At 39.4% G+C, this 26,318-nt stretch overlaps 1 protein-coding gene across 3 annotated transcripts in view; it reads right to left on the reverse strand.

The window, feature by feature from the left end:
- Positions 1–314: 314 nt before the first annotated feature.
- The window catches only part of LOC120528618, a 33,941-nt gene continuing 7,937 nt past the window's right edge, over positions 315–26,318 (reverse strand). For 2 of the 3 annotated variants that reach the window (XM_039752792.1, XM_039752791.1), the window contains exon 3: positions 315–1,099. In XM_039752792.1, coding sequence (XP_039608726.1) covers positions 981–1,099 — 119 coding nt within the window. In that variant the 3' untranslated portion in view covers positions 315–980. Of the gene's footprint in view, positions 1,100–8,948; positions 9,045–26,318 lie in introns of all 3 variants that reach the window. The other variant, XM_039752790.1, reaches the window with a different exon arrangement.

Below are 26,318 nucleotides of genomic sequence, written 5' to 3' on the forward strand. Positions count from 1 at the left end.
CCATGGATAAGCAGCTAAGGTAGGTGGATGGACTGATGGCTGCTTTTCCAGGTGACTTTAAATGAAGTGAATATGCAGATACCTAAAGTCTGCCAACATCTTCATGATATTCTGGTCAAAATTCAGAACTGGGTTAACAGATATACTAGATTAAAAGTAATCAAAATGACTAATTTTTAGATATATAGATATAATTTATTAGTACATGTGAAACAAAATTCTGTTGGTAGCTTTCAGATCCTGTTATGTTTTCTCAGCACCCATAAATATAAATGAATTACAGAAATTAATTTTATTTAGGTTTATTCGTTTTTTTAAATTATAAATGTTTCATATGATAACATAGCTTTTAATGAAAAATGTAAACTCAAAAGAATACGTAACACCGATAGCTTTAAATTTCATCAAACAAGCACTTTGTAGATACAATGCATTTGATTTTTTGAAGATTGGATGTAATAAGCTGGGAATCCTTGAGCTATTTTGTTTTTAAATGCAGCAATCCTCCCAGTACATTTATAAAAATTGACTGGAAAAGCTTTGTTACAAAACCCCTGTGAACCAGACAGGAATGTGTTTCTTTAGCTTTTTGATCCTGTTAACCGACCAGCTTGTGACCACCACAAAGCCTTTGAGCACCTCTCTGGACAAATTCTTATTCTCTTTAATGACCCAATGAATCTCCTTCACTTGGAGCATTTAAAAACAGACTGATGATCCCGTTTTCCTTTTTCCGCAGTTTTCTAATTATATAATTAAGCTATGATACATTAATTTAATTCTTTGTACTTTTTTTCTTATCTCTGTTTTGTTAACTTATGTTTGTACTTTAAAACCATTCTTTTTCATTTTACCACACAAACTGCTGTATTAATTGCTCACTAGGAAAGTCAAATTACAGTAATTGAGGACTACATTTGGGGTATAAATGTGATCACCATTATCATCCAGAACTTCGGGCAAAAAAAAAAGCAGTTTCTTCATTCAGGAGGGTGAGCAGCTTGAGCAGCCTGCACACTTGTATGTAGGTCATCAAATTCAGTAGCAGAGGTGCATAATACAGAGACTTTATTTTCACCAGCACCTTCAAGCACTGTACCTAAAAGGAAATAAATATATTAAACAGAAACACATTTACAAATTATTGTTTTATATAGAGAAATGCAATACATGCATTACATACAATTCATTTATACATACAAGTGAACATGGATTATGGGTATTGTCATGCATGCGTGTCAGTGGATCATCCTCTGGGCTCTTCTGAGGTATGTACTTCCACCTCGGGTCGAGAGGGGGAGCTGGCACTAACCTTATACTCTTTTGTTCCATCCACAATGCAGAGAAGGCTCCCAGTGAGGGAACTGACTCTGCCCCTTCCGGTCCCCATGCTACATATTCCTCGGTTCTCGACAGGAGGCGTCACTCATTACAAGAATGCACTACAGAATGCGGCTTCTTCCCACTGTGACTCTCAGCACCAAGAAAGCTTCCTGATGCTAGGACCCTCATTTTTTGTTTTTTCAGTGCTATCAAGTACACATTTTGTTTGAACGATTTAGATAGGGACAACAGGGATGGGGCTCCAACATTTCAGCTTGTGGACTTGCAGTTCCGTACAATGCCCACAATATTAATTTGTTCCAAAACTGATAGCAAAAACAGGAGGTATGAATATTCATCTTAACACATCTTGTCAATATTCATCTAACTTTAAGAAAATGTCACAGAGATTAGCTATCAAGATACCTAGAGTACTGCTATCTATCACACCACTTGGCAATTTAAATTAAAAATCTATATTGGAGATGGATTCCTCCATTGTGAGAGATGGACATCAAGATGGATCTCAGTTAGCAGCAGTATTATTTCACCTTTTTTTACTATTATCTCGCGGTATCCTGTACTTACTCAACCCTATTCAATTTAATTAAATTATATGCAAATATATTTTAGCATGAGCAGCAAACAAAGGGCTCAGAAAGAAAAGGAAAAGGAAATGGATAAGGCAGGATTTTGTCAGATTGTCAAAGGTCCAACTCTTAATCATAATCACACATTAGATTTAGTTATAACTTACAAAGTTGAAATTCAAAATGTAAATATTACTCCATTAAATGAAGCTATTTCCGATCACTACTTAATTACATTTGATTTAGTCCTGCCCTTGCCAACGCACTCCCAGATTAAAACAAAGACAACATCTAGATTGTAATTCTGTTTCAAAATTTATAGATTCTTTGAGTAAGTTGAGTGTAATTTTGGAAAACCATTTAGATCAGTTAACATCAAATGTAAACATGGAAAACAATTTAGATCAGCTAACATCACATTATAATGTGACCTTGAGAGATGCTCTGGACACAGTGGCTCCCCTTAAAACAAAAGTGATCAAAGCACATAGAAACTCTCCCTGGTTTAATGAAAACACTCGAGCTCTTAAATTAGAGTGTCGAAAACTGGAGGGCAGATGGAGAACAACAAAGCTACATGTCTTTCAAATTGCATGGACAGGGAGTGTTAAAAAATATAAAAAAGCTCTCTTTAAAGCTCGCTCAGAATACTATTCTACAATAATAGATAGCAATAATAAAAATCCTTGGGTACTGTTTAGAACTGTGGCTAAATTAACAAATGGGAATTCAGATCTACAGTGCAAAATACCAACAGATATTAGCAGTACAGACTTTATGAACTTCTTCAATGAGAAAATTAAAAATATAAGATCCCAGATCTCAGCATCACAGTACAAACCAAATACTAGCTTAGCAGACCCTGCTCACATTGCATTCAGCACTTTAGTAATTTTAATCCTGTAACTGAGCAGGAAGTCTTAACTTTAATTTCTAAAATGAAGCCCACTACTTGTTCCCTAGATCCAGTGCCAACAAAACTAGTAAAAGTGCAATGGATGTTCTTGCAGCCTATTCTACCATTATCAATAGTTCATTACTGCATGGCACCGTACCTGATGCACTAAAAGTGTCAGTCATTAAACCATTACTTAAAAAGTCAGACCTAGACCCACACATACTAAATAATTATAGGCCTATTTCAAATTTACCCTTTCTCTCTAAAATACTAGAAAAAGTAGTCGCCAATCAGCTTCAGTCACACCTTACGCATTACAATTTATTTGAGAAATTCCAGTCTGGTTTACGCACTGGTCATAGTACAGAAACGGCACTAACGTGGGTTGTAAACGACATTCTGATATCCTCTGATGAAGGAAACTCCGTTGTAATTATGTTGTTAGACTTAAGCATAGCGTTTGACACCATTGACCATTCTATTTTACTGCACAGGCTAGAAAATTATGTTGGGCTTACAGGCACTGTGCTCACTTGGTTTAGTTCTTATTTATCAAATTGATTCCTATATGTACAGAAATGTGCTGACAGTACACAATCATTTTACACAGAAGTGAGATATGGTGTCCTGCAGGGCTCAGTACTGGGACCTTTACTGTTTTCACTTTACATGCTTCCACTGGGATCTATCATTAGGAAACATAATGTTAATTTTCACTCATATGCAGACGACACCCTGTTATACCTTTCATTTAGATCAAATGAAGTTTCTTCAATGTTGTCTTTAATTAGTTGTGTTAGTGAATTAAAGGAGTGGATGGATGAGAACTACTTGTCTTTAAACACAGATAAAACAGAGATGTTAATTGTTGGAGGGAATGATGCTGATCACAACAATATTCTGTCATCATTTAACTCAGTTGGAATCACCATTAATTTTACTGAATCAGCCCACAATCTAGGAGTTATCTTTGACTCTAGCATGTCATTTAAAGCATATTACAAAGTTGTCCAAAACATGTTTCTTCCATCTTAAAAATGTTGGGAAATTAAGGTGCTTTCTAAATAAACAGGATTCTGAGAAATTAATTCATGCATTTATCTCTAGTAGGATTGACTACTGCAATACTGTGTTCACTGGCTGTTCAAACTGTTCTTTATACAGCCTCCAGTTAATCCAAAATGTTGCTGCAAGAATTATTACAAGAACAAGAAAATACGAACACATCACTCCAGTTCTTAAATCCTTATAGTGGCTCCCAGTTAAGTTTAGGGCAGATTTCAAAATCCTCCTTTTAACATATAAAGCATTAAATGGCCAAGGTCCGGCTTACTTGTCTGAACTTATCATGACTTACAAACCAGAGTGCACATTAAGATCTCAAGATGCCGGTCTGCTTATGATTCTAAGGATTAATAAAATAACAGTGGGAGGTCGAGCTTTTAGTTACAGGGCCCCTAAACTGTGGAATGGTCTGCCTGCTACTATAAGAGATGCCCCTTCGGTCTCAGCTTTTAAATCCCGGCTGAAGACTCACTACTTCAGTTTAGCATATCCTGACTAGAGCTGCTGATTAACTGTAAAGACTGCATTTCTGTTGTTAGTCATTGGCACTAAAACATAAGTAACATGATAGTTATAATTTGATACTAACTCTCACCTATTCTGTTTCTTTTCTCGGTACTCAAATGTGGCACTTGGTGCCGCAGCCCACCTGCCGAGTTGTTTTGCCTGCCTATGGTAAAGTCATCCCTGATGGAGGATTGCAGGAATCATGGGAAAGAGGGGTCCGCAGCAGTGAATTGTTTAGCTTATGCATAACCTTCCTTGACTTGAACTTCACAAATTTATGCTATATAAGTCTGGAAGGCAGTAGCCAGCATTGGATGTGGAACCAGTTCACTTTATGCATACTCACACAATTACTACATGCAAAATGTTTTAAGAAGCCAGTAAGAAGGTTAACAGAAAGTTACATTATATAGTACGATGTATGGAGTATAAATCCATGGAGGTTATTGTTAAGCTTTATAATGCACTGGGGAGGTCTTGTCTTGGGTACTGTGTGCAGTTCTGGTCTCCGGCACTAAAGAATGTCCTGAGGAGAAAGACTAGACTGATTTTAGAACAGAGAGTTATGAGCTATGGAGAAAGACTGATGGACTTGAATCTTTTGATTTAAGCAAAGAGGGATTAAGAGGTGACATGACTGAATAGTTTAAAATTAATAAAGGAATTAGTAAGTTGGAGAATGGGTACTTGAGGGATCATCAAAACTTGAACTGATGTTATTCTGAAAAACTTCAGCTCAAAGAATAGAATTGGCGAGTTTTGTTGGTCTGATGAGTATGTTCTTGTTAAAATGCTAATGTCCTTATGCATAAGAGCCAGTTTAGATTTATGAATTAATTTCACACATTCTATATGTGTTTAGGATGAGACACTAAAACTGGAATACCTGGGGAGAAAAAAAGTCTTGCAGACTGAGAGCAGACAAAGATTGAAAGTAAACTTAATATTCAAGAGTTGTGAAACAGCAGTGCTAACCACTGCGCCATCATGCCACCCAAAAACTAAAAGTAATTAATTTCAGTGTACAAATCTTCTGTTCTGAATCTTTTCCCACTTCTAGTTTTGCCTTTTGTCCTGCTTTTATCTCCAATTTTAATTCTGGCTTTTCTCCCACTTCAAACTGTCTATACTTTGTTAGAACCCTGCATTTCTGTTCTCACCAAGATCAAATAAGACCTCACATAATAAACTTATGATAATGGTCTAGTACAATTGTTGCACCTGTTTGAGTGAGCAACAATGAAACATATGAAACATATTGCTAAGATTGTCATTTAAAAGAATATTTTGAAAAATACTAGTGAAGAGATTTGTGCGGCGCAGTGAGCTTTTTGGCCAAAACAATTAAGTTTTTGAGTTTCTGCCGTATAATGCTCTTGGCTTGCCACTGTTTTATGCTTTATAATTTTACCTCCACCTAGTGGACAGTAAAGTTAAGCGCTTTGATTCTTGTAGATTCCTCTTTTTCAAATTCACAACAAGAACATGTTTCTGAATACTGTAAGTATTAAGTAATGTAGAAATTCAATATACACATACATTAACAACAAACTCTGAATATTTTCACCATAGAATTAAATTAGAGTTGGCAACTATGCTAAAGTTAATTGACTGAGGCCTAGCTAAACCCAAGGTCAAGAACAAACCAACACTACCACAAAGTATTCAGGCATACACAGCTAACTGCACAATAAGGAGACAGACACCAAGTTACCGCACTGTTCAGCTCTGCTGGGCAATTCTTTCTGGCCATCAAATATATAAACAGAATTAATACACTACTTTTAAAGCAAAACCTTGGAATTGTGCTTTGGCTGGGCCACCCAAGAACAGTCTGAGACTTGTCCCAAAGTCTCTCCAGTTTTGTGTTGTCTATATGTTTCAGGTCATTGCCATGTTGAAATGAGGTTGCATGCATTCTGTAGCATTGTTTCTTCAAGGATCTTTCTGTATTTGGTGGCAGTCATGCTTTCCTCAATAGTGTCCAGTGTCTCTGCACATGCCATTGAAAAGCACTTCTAGAGCATGTACCTACAACACCCTGCTCCACTGTTTTAGGCCGGTGATGAGCAGTGGTAGGCCTTTGCAAGACATAATGCTTGCAGGTTTTGCGGATCATGGAAGAAAAATTTGGATTGTGGATGCTCTTTTGTCATAGAGTGAAGCTAGTTCCAGTTTTGAATCAGACAACAATCGCGAGATTAATTTATAATTACTCATCGAGTGTGAATGATGGTGCAGGAATAAAAAGAGAAAGTCATAGCGGAAGGATAAATCATATGCTGTAGATTCAAAACTGATACCAACTAGCTGAATGAGGGACACACTATTGGACTCACATGCATGACTTCATGTGACAATCCATGACAAGCTGATAGTCTTTTAAAGGGAGAATTCAATTAATGATATAAGGAAGGAATGACGATTGATAGCCTGTTGGACAATATGCAGAACAGAAGTGAATTTTCTTTTCGGCGTGCTCAACTAAATATTCAGCAGAACTATCACAAATTACTCATAAAAATCCTAGAGTGCAGGCATCTGGCAAAACCTAAACAGAAAAAACACAATCAAATAGAGTAGAGTAAAAAAAAAATGAAACAAAGGAAGTTCCAGACAAAATAATAATTATGTTAAGGCCCTATAATTACAAATGTTAGCCCATCTCATTAAGTATGCCTTAATGCCCTTTACAGAGTGCCGGAGAAAACAAGGTGCTATTGTCCCCGGAAGTGAAGAACCTATCTGTTTCATTATTAGATGAAAGTTCTGCTGCTTGAAAGTTGTCAAACACTTTAGCTCCTTGAGGTGAGCAGGATGCAAAAGAAATGGCTTACGACAAACTTCCTGAGCTCTCTGTATTGCTGGAATCAGTGGCAGTTTTTGATATGGGTGACATGGGCCGTTACCCTGGGCGGCATTGTGGTGGGGGCGGCATCTTGGGCATCTGCAAAAAAAATGGGTTTTTTGCGTGCGCCCATGCTGCCCCGACATCATGCCAGCACATTTTTGGGATTGCATGGGCACCGAACGGTTTTCTATTGCCCATTTGCGGGGAGTAAGGGCGCCCTCCATTTGCGAGGTGCGCCTGCTGCTTGACACACAGGGAGGAGAGGGGCAGGGGATTCTCCAGCTGGCTGGCGCACAATCTAATAACCAGCTCGCAAAATAAAAACAAAAAAACAAACAAAAAAGCACCAGACATTATGATATAAACTTATAATTTGCACCAATGTGTTTTCTAAATTCTATCACACCCATATATGCGGGAAGTGAGTGCGAGGGCCCTCGGTGCGCCTGCTTGCTGCTGCTGCTGCTGCTGTGCAAGTCAACACACAACCTGTCGAAAGGGGACGGGGGCTAGGTGCTTCCAAATAAAGCACATTTCATTCATAATATTGTCAATCCAAGCCCATTATGTCACAATTAATTTTTCTTGGGTTGGGCGAAATTGCAGAAATCGTTAGATGGGCGCTCCTTGCACGAGCAGCATAGAGTAGAGTACAGCTAACAGGAAGAATAAATCCTCCTGTGTGAAGCTGACGCCAGGTCAATGCGTGTGCTCTCTCTATTCTTTATCACAGGTTAGTAAATCCGCCATAATTGGAGTGCATATTAAAGGCTTTAAAACGGTAAAATATCGTCAATGAGATTTTGAACATGTTGATAAAATGATTTGTGTTAGTAAGAGTTTATTTGTATGGATATATACAGTATGTTTGCGTGCTAACTTACTAATGCAAATGACTCGCGTAGTGGAGAGTGGTAGGCGGGGAAAGTTAACCTGAAATAATAAACTGACTGCAGCTCTGAGAGAAAAGGTTTATGTAGTTGTTAGTGACCTGGTGAACTGATGACTGGAGATGGTACTAAAGTGAAAATTCTTTACACTATAACGAAATATTTTGGTGCTGTATAAATGTAAAATTTATAAAAACTTTTAAATATCCATCCCACCTACTATCCAGTCCATAGTAGGGAGGAGGAGAAACCAACAGCGGAAAAGGCACACTCACCCACATACCAATATTCTCTCATATTGGACCAATTTAGAGTCTCCATTTGAACTAAGCCACAAATCTTTGGAATGTAGGAAGAAACTCCATGCAAAACATGGCAAAAATGTGAACACTCCACATGGAAAGTCAATAAGTTAGGATTTGAACCTGGGGTTTTGAGACTGTGAGGCATCAGTCTTTACCTTTATTTCACTCAAAGGAATAACAAAACATAACATTCTCAAACTCACCTTATCCAGTGTCCATTTGGGTTACAGTCTATCTCAGCCACTCTGGACACACAGCCAGAAACATGGGGTCAGAGATTAGTGCAGGGTCCATTAAGGCACACACTGCACAGGGGCCACTTTAGAAATACAAACTCACCTAACTTACATGTTTTGGGGATATGCATGTGTAAAAATGTTAGTACCCAGAGGAAAACCTGGATGTAGGTTTCATGAGGTGGCAGCACTGCCCACAGTGCCACCCTCCTTATTAACATCTTTGACTTAAAATACAAAAATATATAATATATAAAAAATATAAGCATTTATTCTGCAGTACCTTTGGGCTCCTTTTTCTTGTGGTTTACATAAAGCACAGCAGCAACCATGGCAACAAGTGGCAGTGACCTCAGCACATTGCAAATGGTGTAAATTTCTGAAAAAAAATTTTTTTTTACATGTACCTTGACATTTTATAGGTGTTTTTAAAGTCCAAAAGAAACCTTTGCTAAGGTCTTGTTACGCAAAAGTAATTGAGTAATCAATGCATTTTTGTAGTACCTAAACTAAACTGTTACCATTTCTTTCAGTGCTGCTGCTATATAAAGTAGCTGATGTGTTTGAAATACTGAGAGTAGTTCTGCTAACAACCTCTATCACAGTTGTACTTCCATAAGTCCTTTTGGATATAACATTTGAAATGTCATTCTTCTTCCATTCTACTTGCATTCTCACAGAATTTTCTGACGTTTCCCAGGAACACATCACCCATCAAATGCACTGAATCTCCTTCATTAACAGTTATATGGAATGGAGTCTGGCCAACTCTGATGGACTCAATATATTTTCAACAAAGGAAGAAAGGTGTTCAGAAAACAAATGTGAAAATTAAGAAAATTCTAAATACTTCACTTTGCTTTACTGTCAATGTGACACTGTTTGAGATTACACGCATACAGAACAACATTTAACTAAACAAAATCTTGTAGAAACATCAGCGTTCAAAAACATTATTCATAATTCCAGGGGGGCTGCCACCAGTGGGGACATAGAGTGCACCCCATGGCTGTTTCCCTGAATCCAGTGTTGAAGGGGCGTCCCGGCCAGCCATGGGTGCTGGCAGTCCACCACAGACAGGCAGGACACAGGTTCACCACACAACACACACCTTTATTCTTCAGCTGCCAATTCCCAGCAATATACAAATAATAGCAACAATGACAGCACAGTCCTTCCACCACCAGTCATCTACATAGGCTTTGTCCTTCTTCCTCCTGTCTCTTACCGTTAAATACTGGTGACTGGTCCCTTTTTTATAGGAGACCCGGAAGAGCTCCCGGTGTCCAATGATTTCCTTCCAGCAGCACTTTTTCCTGGTGTGGCAGAAGTGCCGCCAAACATGGCCCAGCCATGTTGAGCTTCCATGCTCCAAACCTGTGGCACTGCATTCCTTCCATTGTCAGGGCATCCTGGCCGGGTAAGTGCCCCAGCCATCTGCCATATTATTTATATAGTATATTGTCACACACGTGCACTTGGGAGACAGTTTACAGGCTCAAATAGATGCAGTCTAACTCTTCTTTTCTCTCTCCCGGCAGAACTGAAGAAACCACCCAATAACATCAATTCCAGTTCCAACCCTCAAGATCACGCCTCTTCTTACATCAATTCCAGTTCCAACCCTCAAGATCACGCCTCTTCTTACACATCACTTCCAGTTTCAAGCCTCCAGATCACGCCTCTTCATAACATCAATTTCTGCAGACCCTCCTATATATACTATACTCATTTTCTTTTGTGCCAGTTCCATTTTGGACTCTGTCTGTAAAGACGTCATTTCATTTTTTTTTCCCTGTGTGACAGTATATGGGGATTCCCCAAACCTTTCACAGTGTTTCTGTGCTTATTTTACTATATATATATATATATATTGTGGACGCTGGCCCGGACACAGACAGGCGGACATCATATTTCACCCAACACACGTTTATTTACAAATATTTACAAGTTTTTGTGCACTCACAAACCCCAGTGCCTCCAGCACTGATTCCCCCAATGTCCAGGCCACACAGTTCCACTGCCTTTCTCCTGGCCGCCTCTAGTCCTCCCTGCAGCTCCGTCCTCTTCCACCCGACTTCTGCCGGATGACTGGAGGGAGGCGGTCCCTTAAATAGGAACCCGGATGCGCTCCAGCTGCTTCCCGGAATTCCTCTGTAGCCACGCCCGTGTGGCGGAAGTGCCGACTGCGCACCCGGAAGCCGTCTGGGTGTCCCCTGTCGTCTTCCCCCCAGCACTTCCTGGTGTGGCGGAAGTGCTGGGTTCCTGGGATATTCAGGAACTGGGGCGCCGACTGGCGGAGACCACGGGTCCCTACAGGGCTGGGCTTCCAAGCCCTTTACCCGAGGCCCCCAACATAACCAGGGCGGATGCCCCCTCGCTATATATATATATATAGTGACAGATAGAGGGCGCTATCGTCCTCTTGAACCCTCAGACTATACGCCAGACACCGGGTAAAAGTCCAATATGTTGACTTTTTATTAATAAACAGTGCACAAAGCACCCTCCTCTCCACAATACTCATAAATAACAATACACTAATCAATAATCATAATCCACCACTCCTAGACGCGTTGCCACCCTTCCACCCAGCTCAGCTCGACGTGTGAGATTTCCCATCGTCCTTTTATATTCCCTGACCTGGAAGTGTTTCGATCCTTCAGTCCACGTGACCTCCTATCACTTCCAGGTCAGATAAAAAGTCCTCTTCTTCATCCCGGAAGTACGTCATTTTCCCTGTCACTGTGACTAAGACGTACTTCCAGGTTATAGGGCACATACAATTCTCTGGGCCTCCCTGCAGTTTTCTCTGTTGGCCCCTGTGGTATCCAGCAGGGCTGTAAAGGAAAACTCCACTGTCTCCTGGCGGCCTGGGGGGTATTGGCCGGGATCACAGGCCGGCCATAGTCCACTATATATATATATAATAAATACTAATAAAAGGCAAAGCCCTCACTGACTCACTCACTCACTCACTCATCACTAATTCAGCGAGCGGAAGCAGAGAGCGGCGGCGTCTCTTACAGGCATGTAGCCCTTCGCAAACACTCGAGCAAGTTCACCTGAGGTAAAGCCGGCAGCTGACCAGTAGAAATAACCGGCAGTGAGAAATTAAAGTCGATCGCTCAGCGGGTGGTGGAAACTTAAAGCGACGGTGATTCAGCTCAACACGGAAAGCGCAGAAGCACCTATAAAAACGGCAAAGATGACTTCAACACTTAATGTAAGTTCTATCTGCTCTCTGCCCATCGAGGGCACGTTTATATATTGTGTGTCCTGCAGTATGTACAGCTCAGGTTTTCCCGGCCGACAGTGCAGATAGCTTCACCTGCCAAAAATGTTTAGTTAATTTAGAGTTGGTCGGGAAAATACGCAATTGGAGGACGCGTTAGGAATCTGATAGCGATTAGGCAAACCAAAATTGGATCGACTCGGTTTGTTTAGACAATTCGGCTACATCTGATTCGCTTCAGTCTCTCCAGGTCCCACTGTAGTCAGTGCGAGGCCGAAATCAGCAGCACCAATTCAGCCACAGGGCGAGTGGGTAACAGTAAGACGGGGTCTAAGAATCCAAAATTTAGTCCCCAGCACCCAGGTCACCAATTCGGACCCAGAACAGGTTCTCAGCTCTCCGCGCCTGTGGAAACTGAGAATAATAAAGTGCTCATAATTGGCGATTCCATAGTGCGGAATGTTAGAATTCCAAACTATGTTAAACCAGCAGTTAATGTTAAGTGCCTTGCAGGGGCCAAGATTTCTGGCATAAAGGCCGCATTGGACCGTGTTGCCGCGATGAAGTATCTACCTTATTGCTGCATGTCGGCACTAATGATATTTATTTACAGCAATCTGAGGTATTAAAGCGAACTTCATCTCTATGCACCAAAGCTAAAACAAAATGTCGGAATTTAATTGTATCTGGTCCCTTACCAAGATTATATAGAGGGATGTGATTTATAGCAGATTGCATTCCTTTCACTGCTGGCTAGAAACCTGGTGTGCAAATAAAAGCATAGCATTTGTGAACAATTGGGATGATTTTTGGGAAAGGCCTGGATTTTTCAGAAGAGATGGTCTTCATCCTAACTGGAGGGATCTTATGTATTATCCCAAAATATGGCAGCAAAACTGCCTGGTTGACTGATTAGAGCACCATCCAGGCCGCAGTCATGTGATCTTAAATCACAGGCTGTTCTTTATCCCACCTGTTATTTTCCTGAAGCTGTTACCCATAATCCCTGTTGTGGGGCATCCAGTAAATTTAGTCTTGATACAAACCATAAATTAATTGATAACCAAAAATAAGGTGTATAATTAGACCAAGGGATAAAACCAGACACTCCACCAGGGGCATCTGTAATAGAAATTTAATTCAAATTAAAAAAAAATATATCAGCAGTTCAGAAAGAACCATGCAGTTTTAAATGCTGTTTATTGAACATTCGCTCTCTTGGCACTAAAGCTGTTTTGGTAAATGATATATATTAAGTACAAAATCTGATCTGTGTCTTCTTACTGAAACCTGGCTTAGTAAATGTGACACTGTTCCCTAGCTGAGGCGTCACCAGATGGATACTCGTTCCTTCATAAGTCTAGAGATTCTGGTCGAGGAGGAGGCCTTGGAATAATTCATTGTAACAAAATGCAAATCACTCCTAAAAATTTAGGCAACTTTACATCCTTTGAGGCATTCATTTTAAATATTAAAACAGATTCCAACACAATTATAGTGCTAGTCTACAGACCACCAGGGCCATATTCATTGTTCATGACTGAATTTAGCAACCTTCTGTCTGATTTGGCTATAAATTATGATCATGTAGTTCTGATGGGGGATTTTAATGTACACATTGATGTGGAAACTGACACTTTTAGCAAATGTTTTACTTATTTGTTAAATTCAGTAGGATTTTGTCAGATTGTCAAAGGTCCAACTCATAATCATAACCATACATTAGATTTAATTATAACTTACAAAGTTGAAATTCAAAATTTAAATATTACTCCATTAAATGTAGTTATTTCCGATCACTTCTTAATTACATTTGATTTAGTTCTGCCCATGCCAAGCACTCACAGATTAAAACAAAGACAGTGACATCTAGATTGTAATTCTGCTTCAAAATTTATAGATACCTTGAGTAAGTCGAGTGTAATTGTGGAAAACCATTTAGATCAGTTAACATCAAATGTAAACGTGGAAAACAATTTAGATCAGCTAATATCACATTATAATGTGACCTTGAGAGATGCTCTGGACACAGTGGCTCCCCTAAAACAAAAGTGATCAAAGCACATAGAAACTCTCCCTGGTTTAATGAAAATACTCGAGCTCTTAAATTAGAGTGTCGAAAACTGGAGCAGATGGAGAACAACAAAGCTACATGTCTTTCAAATTGCATGGACAGAGAGTGTTAATAAATATAAAAAGCCCTCTTTAAAGCTCGCTCAGAATACTATTTTACATTAATAGATAGCAATAATAAAAATCCTAGGGTACTTTTAGAGCAGTGGCTAAATTAACAAATGGGAATTCAGATCAACAGTGCAAAATACCAACAGATATTAGCAGTACAGACTTTATGAACTTCTTCAATGAGAAAATTAAAAATATAAGATCCCAGATCTCAGCATCACAGTACAAACCAAATACTAGCTTAGCAGACCCTGCCGCACATTGCATTCAGCACTTTAATAATTTTAATCCTGTAACTCACCAGGAAGTCTTAACTTTAATTACTAAAATGAAGCCCACTACTTGTTCCCTAGATCCAGTGCCAACAAAACTAGTAAAAGTGCAATGGATGTTCTTGCAGCCTATTCTAACATTATCAATATTTCATTACTGCATGGCACAGTACCTGATGCACTAAAAGTGTCAGTCATTAAACCTTTACTTAAAAAGTCAGACCTAGACCCACACATACTATATAACTATAGGCCTATTTCAAATTTACCATTTCTCTCTAAAATACTAGAAAAGTAGTCGCCAGTCAGCTTCAGTCACACCTTACATTACAATTTATTTGAGAAATTCCAGTCTGGCTTTCGACTGGTCATAGTACAGAAACGCACTAACACGGGTTGTAAATGACATTCTGATATCCTCTGATGAAGGAAATTCCACTGTAATTATGTTGTTGGACTTAAGTGCAGCATTTGACACCATTGACCATTCTATTTTACTGCACAGGCTAGAAAACGATGTTGGGCTTACAGGCCCGTGCTCGCTTGGTTCAGTTCTTATTTATCAAATCGATTCCAGTATGTACAGAAATGTGCAGACAGTACTCCATCATTATACACAGAAGTTCAATATGGTGTCCGCAGGGCTCAGTACTGGGACCTTTACTGTTTTCACTTTACATGCTTCCACTGGGATCTCTCATTAGGAAACATAATGTTAATTTTCACTGTATGCAGATGACACCCAGTTATACCTTTCATTTAAATCAAATGAAGTTTCTCCGATGTTGTCTTTAATTAGTTGTGTTAGTGAATTAAAGGAATGGATGAATGAGAACTACTTGTCTTTAAATACAGATAAAACAGAGATGTTAATTGTTGGAGGGAATGACGCTGATCACAGCAATATTTTGTCGTCATTTAACTCAGTTGGAATCCCAATTAATTTTACTGAATCAGCCCGCAATCTAGGAGTTATCTTTGACTCTAGCATGTCATTTAAAGCATATTACAAAGTCGTCCAAAACATGTTTTTCCATCTTAAAAATGTTAGGAAATTAAGGCTTTCTAAATAAACAGGATTGTGAGAAATTAATTCATGCATTTATCTCTAGTAGGATTGACTACTGCAATGCGGTGTTCACTGGCTGTTCAAACTGTTCTCTATACAGCCTCCAGTTAATCCAAAATGCGCTGCAAGAATTATTACAAGAACAAGAAAATATGAACACATAACCCCAGTTCTTAAATCTTTACACTGGCTCCCAGTTAAGTTTAGGGCAGATTTCAAAATCCTCCTTTTAACATATAAAGCATTAAATGGCCAAGGTCCGCTTACTTGTCTGAACTTATCATGACTTACAAACCTGAGCACATTAAGATCTCAAGATGCCGGTCTGCTTAGGATTCCAAGGATTAATAAAATAACAGTGGGAGGTCGAGCTTTTAGTTACAGGGCCCCTAAACTGTGGAATGGTCTTCCTGCTTCCATAAGAGATGCCCCTTCAGTCTCAGCCTTTAAATCCCGGCTGAAGACTCACTACTTCAGTTTAGCATATCCTGACTAGAGCTGCTGATTAACTGTACATACTGCATCTCTGTTGTTAGTCATTAGCACTAAACATAAGTAACATGATAATTATATTTGAATACTAACCCTCACCTATTCTGTTTCTTTCTCGGTACCCAAATGTGGCATTGGTGCCACGCCCACCTGCCAAGTTGTTTGCCTGCCTATGGTAAAGTCATCCCTGATGGAGGATCACAGGAATCATTGGAAAGAAGGGTCCTTTCATCGGAGCAACGTTTCAGCCGTGGCATGGCCAAATGGGGAGGCAGCTAGATGGATGAGGTCTCCAGGACTCTAAAAATATCCAAACCTAATTATGTCATATCATCTACTGTTAAACCGTACTTCTAAAATTTTTATTATGCTGTCTTAAGGAATTGTTCTGTTCTGTGTATTGTATTGTATTGACCCCTACTTTTGACACCCACTGCACGCCCAACCTACCTGGAAAGGGGTCTCTCTTTGAACTGCCTTTCCCAGGTTTCTTCCATTTTCCCTACAAGGTTTTTTGGGAGTTTTTCCTTGTCTTCTCAGAGAGTCAAGGCTGGGGGGCTGTCAAGAGGCAAGGCCTGTTAAAGCCCATTGCGACACTTCCTGTGTGATTTTGGGCTATACAAAAATAAACTGTATTGTATTGTATTGTAATTCTCCAACTTCCCGTGTAGGTAGAAGACTGAAATTTGGCAGGCTCTTTCCTTACAGCTTACTTACAAAAGTTGGAGCAGGTTTCATTTCGAAATTCTACGCGTAATGGTCATAACTGGAACCTATTTTTCGTCCATATACTATAATAGACTTCTGCTCGATGCTCGTGGGAGGCGTAACTTAGTAATTTATTGCCTGCCCATATAAGGCCATCCGTCAGCGGCAATCCAATAGAAACACTGCCGCTAAATATTCACGGGTGAAGGACTGGGCTTATGCAGAGGAAGATGAGATGGTCAGGGTGGTGTTTGGCACAAACTCAGCGAAACTGCGAGAGAAACTTTAAGTGCCGGGTCTTAGCTAACATTAAATACAGCCGTGGGGTGGAAAAAGTCAGACAGTGTAAAAAAAAAAACAGTGCATGCAGTGTCACATCTCAGATAAAGAAGAAGACGAGCTGTTTATTGATGCAGTAAGAAACGAATCGATGAATGAAACCTGTCATCTTTACAACGATTGACAAACACGGAATGTAACTTGAACACAACACATCCTACAAATACAAACCTGATTGAAAGAAATAATGATAATCAAATCCTTGATGATAGCAACACTATAACACTCACAAAACAATTACTGTATATTGATAATCATAAAGATGTTATTTTAAAATGTTCCCTTTTCTTTTTCATAACTTCTTTAACACACTACTTCTCCGCTGCGAAGCGCGGGTATATATATATATACTAGCAAAATATCCACGTGGTGCAGCGGAGAAGTAGTGTGTTAAAGAAGGTATGGAAAAGAAAAGGAAAAATTTTTAAAATAAAGTAACATGATTGTTAATGTAATTGTTTTGTCATTGATATGAGTGTTGTTATCATATCTATATACATATATATATCTATATATATATATTATTATATTTATCTATATCTTGTCACGCGACGCGAGTGGAAGACCGCGAAGGATCTTGACACACCTGGGAAGACATTCGCCAGCAGGAATGGCGGGTACTAACTTTCTCCTATGCTTCTTTACAGGAAAAAAGACGCTCCGCCGCCATAAGCCAGTTTTGCCCTCACTACGTCTACTTCCGCCCTTCCTCCGCCATCTTCCCTGACGTCAGCGATCCCATCCTCCCTCACGGTTCCTTCCCAGCATTCCTCCACTTCCGGCTCCTCCTCTTTAAAATGGCTGCCGACGCCATGCTTGGGGTTGCGCTTATGAACTGTTTATTGGTTTATAACTCAGACCATATTTTTTTCATTTATTGTGGATTCTAGACAATATACGGGGCCAGAAAACCCCAAACCTTTGTGCTGTCTCCTCCTCAGTCTGTTACAATCTATATATATACAGTAATCCTTCCTCGATCAAGGGTTATGCTCCAGACCCCCACATAGGTGAAAAATCCGCAAGTAGAAACCATATGTTTGTGTGGTTATTTTATATATTTTAAGCCCTTATAAACTCTCCCACCCTGTTAACATTATTAGAGCCCTCTAGACATGAAATAACACCCTTTAGTCAAACGCTTAAACTGTGCTCCATGACAAGACAGAGATGACAGTTCTTACTACAATTAAAAGAAAGCAAACATATCTTATCTTCAAAGGAGCGCCGCCATAAAGGAGCGCCACAGGAGCAGAGAATGTCAGAGAGAGCGCCAGAAAGAAAAGCAAACAATCAAAAATCAATACATGCTTTTAAGTATACAGAAGCACCGTGATAAAGCGGCATTTTGTAGAGGAGCCCGTGTCCTCTGTGCAAACAGCCCTCTGCTCACACCCCTCCCGTCAGGCAGAGACAGCGAGAAATAGAGAGAAGCAAACAAGCACAGCGCTGAAGCATATCTTATAGCATTGAGGAGTTTTAGTTAATATGCAATACATGCTCTCATTGGGTAGCTTTCTAAGCCATCCGCCAATAGCCCCTTGTATGAAATCAACTGGGCAATCAAACTGAGGAAGCATTTAACCTAAATTAAAGACCCATTGTCCGCAGAAAGCGCTGAACCAGCTAAAAATCTGTGATATATGTTTAGATGTGCTTACATTTAAAATCCATGATAGAGTGAAACCGCTGAAAGTCAAAGCTAGATATAGCGAGGATTACTGTATATATATATATATATATATATATATATATATATATATATATATATATATATATATATCTATACTAATAAAAGGCAAAGCCCTCACTCACTCACTCACTCACTCACTGACTCACTCACTCACTCACTCATCACTAATTCTCCAACTTCCCGTGGGTGGAAGGCTGAAATTTGGCAGGTTCATTCCTTACAGCTTCCTTACAAAAGTTGGGCAGGTTTTATATCGAAATTCTACGCGTAATGGTCATAACTGGAAGCAGTTTTCTCCATTTACTGTAATGGAGATGAGCTTCAACGCCGGGGCGGAGTTTCGTGTGACATCATCACGCCTCCCACGTAATCACGCAGTACATAGAAAACCAGGAAGACCTAAAAAAAGCGCTGAAGAAAACATGCATTATATAATTGAGAAGGCAGCTAAACAATAAGAAGCGAGCGAAAGTGACATATACAACCATATTCATGAGTTCTGCTACTGAAACAAAGCACGATGTAAACCTACACTTTAAATTAAGTTCATAGACAGGCTGCGCTGGCGCTTGTAATTTAGTGCCTGCCCATATAAGGCCGTCCGTCAGCGCAATCCAATAGCAAACTCCCACTAAATATTCACGGGTTAAGGACTGTGCTTATGCAGAGGAAGATGAGATGGTCAGGGTGGTGTTTGGTACAAACTCAGCGAAACTGCGAGAAAGTTTTAAGTGCCAGGACTAAGGTAACATTAAATACAGCCATGGACATAGCACGAGATGGCACCAGCACAGCTGGGAAACTTCGATGCATGTACACCGAGCTGCTCACGGAACTGACGCAGTGCACAGATAAAAGCAACAGTTCCAAAGAGCGCTGAACAAAACCAATTACACAATTGAAAAGGCAGCAAAAATATGAAGCGCCTGATAAGCATATTCATAAATCCAAAACAAAGCACATGTTGGAAAAAGTCAATGTCCCGCTAAAGGAAGGCAGTGTAAAAACCGTGCATGCAGTGTGTCAGGTCTCAGATAAAGAAGAAGACGAGCTGTTTATTGATGCAGTAAGAAACTAATCGATGAATGAAACCTGTCATCTTTACAACGATTGACAAACACGGAATGTAACTTGAACACAACACATCCTACAAATACGAACCTGATTGTAAGAAATAATGATAATCAAATCCTTGATGACAGCAACACTCAGTAACACTCACAAAACAAATACTGTATATTGACAGTCATGTTACGCTATTTTTAAAATGTTCCCTTTTCTTTTCATAGCTTTTTAACACACTACTTCTCACATGATACGCTGGTATATATATATATATATGTATATATATATAACCCGATCTACATACTCAATAATGGATACTTTATTCGCCATCAATGATTGTTTTGGTAAAGCCATACTCAGTGTATTCATTAGATGAACGGTAAAAAGTAAGAGCGAGGAAGGATGACTTATTGAGGCATGCAGGCTGTAGTGCGGCCAACTCTATCTGAATTGCGCGATCACATTTGAAAAATATATCTTTTCAAGTTCTATTTAGTCCATATGTGTCAAACTCAAGGGCTGCGGCCACATCCGCCCGGTGTAATTATATCCGCCCGCGAGATCATTTTATATACTGTATTATTGTTATTAAAGCCCGGTATATGAAGCGCTGGTAACACAATAAACTACAGATCCCATAATGCAGCGCTTCAGCTGCCTTGCCAACACTTACCGAAGTTAATCAAGCTATTGCGAAGCTAGCTCACACGATGCTGAAGAGAAAAGTTGATTCTGAAAATAGAGCCTTTAAAAACCGATGGGAGGCTGAGTATATGTTTACTGAACCCGTGTGTCTCATTTGTGGAGCTAATGTGGCTGTAATTACAGAATTTAATCTAAGACGGCACTATGAGACAAAACATCAGGGTTAACCTGAATGCAATGCAGAAGATACAGAAAGCAGCATAATTAAATAAGAATCTGACACTTCAGCGGACGTTTAACCCGCGCACAATCACAAAGTGATTTCAAGTGAAGCTGCTTTTATGGGAGACACAAATGCACCAGTGCACCTTGCCCCACTTTCCCTGTTGCCAAGTAATGTTAAACCAAGTCGTCACTACGGTGTTCCCAAATACGCGACTTTGCTGATAAACTGAGCGCACTGAGTTTGCACGGCGCTTTGGTGACTTTGAAGAACAAAAAGTCCGCCTACATGCGGCTCAACCTTGTGCATGTTTGGTAGCACATATCTGTGTGAGAAGCTCTTCTCAGTGATAAAGACTAACAAAACAGCACACAGGAGTCGCCTCACTGATGAGCACCTGCAATCCATCCTGAGAATCTCCACAACACAGAACCTCACACCAAACAGAAACGAACCTGTGGCCAAAAAAGATGCCAGGCGTCCAGCTCTAAAATGACATATGAGCAAAGACAACTGAATGATTTGATTTGTTATTGCTGAAAAGAACACATTTCATTTATATTTCTAGGTTTTGTTATGCAGCATGTTCATATTTGAATTTGTATCATTTTGACAGGATATATTTTTATGGAGAGCAAAATCTTTTGGGATATTTAAAATCTAAGTTTATTTTTATATAAAATTACATAAGAGTAAAGAAATGTGAATGTTTGTTCTTTTAACGCTTACTTTATTTCTAACTTGTATAATTTAGACAGGATATATTTTTATGGAGAGCAAAATATTATAAGTTGTTTAAGGTTTGAGTTGATTTATTCACTAATAATATTCCTGTCTGTTTTTACCATTCCTACCAAAGATATTTCTGTCGACTAAATAAAAATTCCTTCTATTTAAAATTTAAATAGAACTTGAACAAATATGATAGTTCATAATATCCACGCAGACTTGCACGTAAGAGCGGAGTTATCCGTTTTAACAAGCAGCATATTGCACTGATAATGAAATAGCTGTGTGTGTATATATGTAGATATGTATGTATATGTATATATATGTTTATATATGTGTGTGTGTATGTATGTATATATATATGTATTTGTGTGTGTATGTATGTATGTGTGTGTGTATGTATTTATGTGTGTGTATATGTATGTGTATATATGTAGATATATATATGTATATATATATGTGTATATGTATAGATATGTATATATATATATATGTTTATGTATGTGTGTGTAATATATATATATATATGACAACAACACTCATCACTCACAACAGTGACAAAACAATTACATTGACAATCATGTTATTTTTTTCAAAATGTTTCCTTTTCTTTTTCATTGCTTCTTTAACACACTACTTCTCACTGTAAGCCGGGTATTTTGCTAGTATATATATATATATATATATATATATATATATATATATATAGCAAAATACCCACGCCTTCAGCTAAGAAGTAGTGTGTTAAAGAAGTAATGAAAAAGAAAATGAAACATTTTAATAATAACGTAACATGATTGACATTGTCATGAGTGTTGCAGTCATATATACAGATGGAGCCACGTCAAATAGCCGCGGCCGTGTGAATGGCGTGTGAATGGCGTACGGCCGCCCTATGCACGCCGTGATCCCCCCCTCCCTCTACTGACAGAAGGCGTGTCAAGATTTCCCAGTAAACACGCCCATTCATGCCCTATTTATTCATTTACCTGGTTCCACCACTAGATGGCACTTTATTCTCAAGAACACATTAACACACGCCAGCAATTTAGCTGCGCTGAGTTGCAATCACGTGATTTTAACAACCCACCCCCTCCCCCGCCGAACTGACGCTACCAAACTGCACTACTGACATTAAGATGGCGGCTTACCACTAGAATTACCGAAAAACTCGTAAATCCATCCCACCTTAAATCGCTTCTTAAAACCGTTCTAACCTCTCCGCCAGCGTCTTTTGTTAATCTAAATGTGCTGATAAAAGAAAAGCTGCAAGTAGCCGGCTATTCCATCCCCCACTGACTTCAAACGTGCACAAACTTCTCTCAGCTCATGCCTTGATTGATTTTCTGGGAGTGAAGCAGAGTTTTAGAGTGGAAATAATAGATCGTTGTTTGGAACACACGCATTTCATGTATGTTCCGTTTCTACAGTAATCTGTGTAAATACATTGTTAAAACAGAAACTTTTTTATATTCTAGTAGATGACAAAATGTAGGCATAAACTATATAATGTATGAAGCCTGAAGTCCAAATATCAAAAGAAATATTTTTACAGAAGGTACAAATCTAACACAACAATTGCGCTTTTATTCAAAAATATAACCGCAGAAACAAAAAGCAGCCTTAACATGCAACTTTGACAATAATTACTAAGACTTCCTCTGTGGCGCAATTGACTGGGATTCAAAAGGTCACGAGTTCGATCCTGCACCTTTCAGTTTTGAGAAGTAAACTGCTCTTACTCTTACTATTTTGGAATAAAAACATACATTTGATTTCCGTCTGTAACAGCGGTGTAATTTATGATTCTTGTAAAGGTTATCTTTGTTTTTTTTTAGTCAGTTTTATTATCACGAGCCCAAACACACCCCACCCCTGCATCTGATACTGCTGTTTTCACATAGACGCGCTGTAACACAGGTAAACTCAGCTCCCTTCTACATCGGAGCAAGAATGCACATACCATTGCATTGATGGTGCTAAAATGTTTTTTTTCGTTCTGCCGGCGTGCAAATGTGTTTGTGTTAAAACCAGCTCAGACAAACCTGACGAATGCCGGAGCGCGCACACACACACACACACACCGGTGGCACTTTAACCGTTAGTGCTTCAACATTAAACGAAGCCCCGTAAACTTGATCCTGAATAGCCACGGACTGACTTTAACAATAATAGTTGATTGTTTTTATATTTATGTTTTTGTATATATTTTTAAATGTTCAAATGAACGTTTCAGAGTATATAATTTGTTGTGTCATCTGTTTACAGTGTTGGCTGATTTTGTGATTAAGACCCATGGGTTACATTGAAATGTTTTTTATTAGTAGTAGTAAGCCAGGCTTTAACCGTGGACAAATCACAATATAAGCCCTCTCTCGCACACGCGCTCTCTCTCTCACTCTTTCTTGCACACACACACACACACACACCCACACAAATATATGAAATCGCAGAAACCAAATGAAACTATGGCAAAAATATATAAGCAGTGAAAATACAGTAGTATCCTGTAGGTGATTCCTGTCCTGCGATAACAGGCGCTAACCCTCTGGAACTGTTTAGTTCTGTTAGTATTGTTTTCAAGTGTAAATGTTTATGGGGATTTAATCTGTCTCTGCTGCCGCATCTATTCACAGTTGTGATAAGTGATTAATGGCCCATCAGATCTTTGATGGGGGAACGTTATGCTGGTTAAATGACTAAAGAAATACTGATCCGTATGGACAGATATTTGTTCCAGATATTATGCGCCATTAATTGATTTGTTATGCCATTTTTTGACTATCAGCGAAAAAAACATCAACGAAAACATCAAAAATATAACAAAACCAAACCCAAGCAGGAGTTACATTTAAGCTTTACTTTGCAGCAAAATATTATCTACCAGAGTATTGAACGAAAATAGATAAAATACACCGTAATGTTAAATACTGTACATAGCCCGCACTTGTATTCCGTACCTACAACGATCGGTATAGATAAATTGCAGATGTTACCATGTCTTTAAGGATTGTTAACCCAGATAGCACACACGCGCGGAGATGTCTATGCGACGTCATCTTTTTCATCTGGCAGATGTCTGGCAGAGGGCGTTTGTTCAAAATGAACGCGATGCTTACCAGATGATACGCTCTATAGCAGACATCTCCGCGACGTACCTGTGGTATCTGGGAAGGATGTCGTGAAAAATATTGCAATAAGTAGTTTCATTAATTAATTAATTAAAAATAGCATGAGCATCATGGGTTGTGTATTGAGTGATTTAAATCTGTTTTATTAATCGTTTTTCCCTTTTTTACCACATCATCTATTTATGAAACTATTGACAATACAAGAACTGCCTGTACAGTATATTAAAGATACGGTATAGGGTTTCCTGGACACTGCAGTTAACTGAAGCAGTCAATGCTCCATCTGGCGGGATTATACAGCATTGCAACCATCTTTTAGAAATGCGCGGGGCGTTTATGGGCGGGCATCGCTAACTCGCGCCATCGCTGGGGATCACATTCCGCGGCACGGATCGTGCATGGTCCTGTCATGGTCCTGTCATGGACCTGTCATGCTCCAGGCGGCTGTTTGATGTGGCTCCCACTGTATGTCTGCCTGAAAGTCACCCTCGCTTCGCTCTTACTTTTTACCGTTCATTTAATCATGGCTAGTGGCGGGAAAATTATAAAATGGAAGGAGGATTACACTGAGTATGGCTTTACCAAAACAATTATTGATGGCGAATCGATTATTCATAAAGCTTGAATTGGTGATCTGTTTTTCTGTGTTAACCTCATATTTTTTCATACTTCTCAAACCAAGGTGGTGCGAGGGTAAAATGAATAGGGATGCGCTGATCAAAGTAATCGGTGTACCAGGAAATCATGCATTGACAAAAGTTCCCCTTTGCTTGTAATGCAAAGTGTGATTAAATGCATTATTTTTTAATGCGTTATGGAGCACATGCATCGAAGCTTCTCAGCTGTGCTTGTGCTAAGAAAAGGAAAGATTTTAAAAATAACGTAACACGATTGTCAATGTAACCTTTTTGTAAGTAGTGCCTGGAGGATTAAGTGTGGAGAAACTCTAGAGACAGTGTGTGTATTAACTTGTGGATTTTTCTGTGAGTATTTGGTGGCAGCTCAGAGCGAAATGAGGTAAATGGGAGGGGAGATGATGACGTGACTCCCCCACCCGCCTTAACTGTCAATCCCCCACAAACACAGTCTCTCGGAATTTGCATAAGCACACCCCTTCACCTGCAATTTCAACTTAGTTACAAAGTGATCAAAACTCTCATTTATATCCTGCATCCTCTAAAACTTGTATCCCGCATTACCCGTGGGCATGAGAAACGCCAGCGGCAGTCTGTCTATGAACTTAATTTAAAGTTTAGGTTTACACTTGCTTTCTTTCCGAAGTAGCAGCACTCATGAATATGGTAGTATATGTCACTCGCTCGCTTCTTATTGTTTCGCTGCCTTCTCAATTATATAATGCATGTTTTCTTCAGCGCTTTCTGGAGGTCTTCCTGGTTTTCTATGCACTGCGTTGACAGTCAGGTCACGTGATTATGTGGGAGGCGTGATGATGTCACATGAAACTCCGCCCCCACGGCTTTCAAGCTCAACTCCATTACAGTAAATGGAGAAAAATACCTTCCAGTTATGACCATTACGCGTAGAATTTCGAAATGAAATCTGCCCAACTTTTGTAAGTAAGCTGTAAAGAATGAGCCTGCCAAATTTCAGCCTTCTACCCACACGGGAACTTGTAGAATTAGTGATGAGTCAGTCAGTCAGTCAGTCAGTCAGTCAGTGAGGGCTTTGCCTTTTATTAGTATAGATATATGTATATATATACCCCAATCTACATACGCTCAAATAGACAAACCATACGCCGTGGAGCAATGGTAGAGGCTTTGCCTCTAGCTCCGAGGTTCGATTCCCGAGAGGGGGTGCACTGAGTATGTACGCGCGCTTCCTGATTCATTTTACTCGCATCCCCT

Source organism: Polypterus senegalus, chromosome 4 (genome assembly GCF_016835505.1).
Source record: "Polypterus senegalus isolate Bchr_013 chromosome 4, ASM1683550v1, whole genome shotgun sequence".
NCBI lineage: Eukaryota > Metazoa > Chordata > Cladistia > Polypteriformes > Polypteridae > Polypterus > Polypterus senegalus.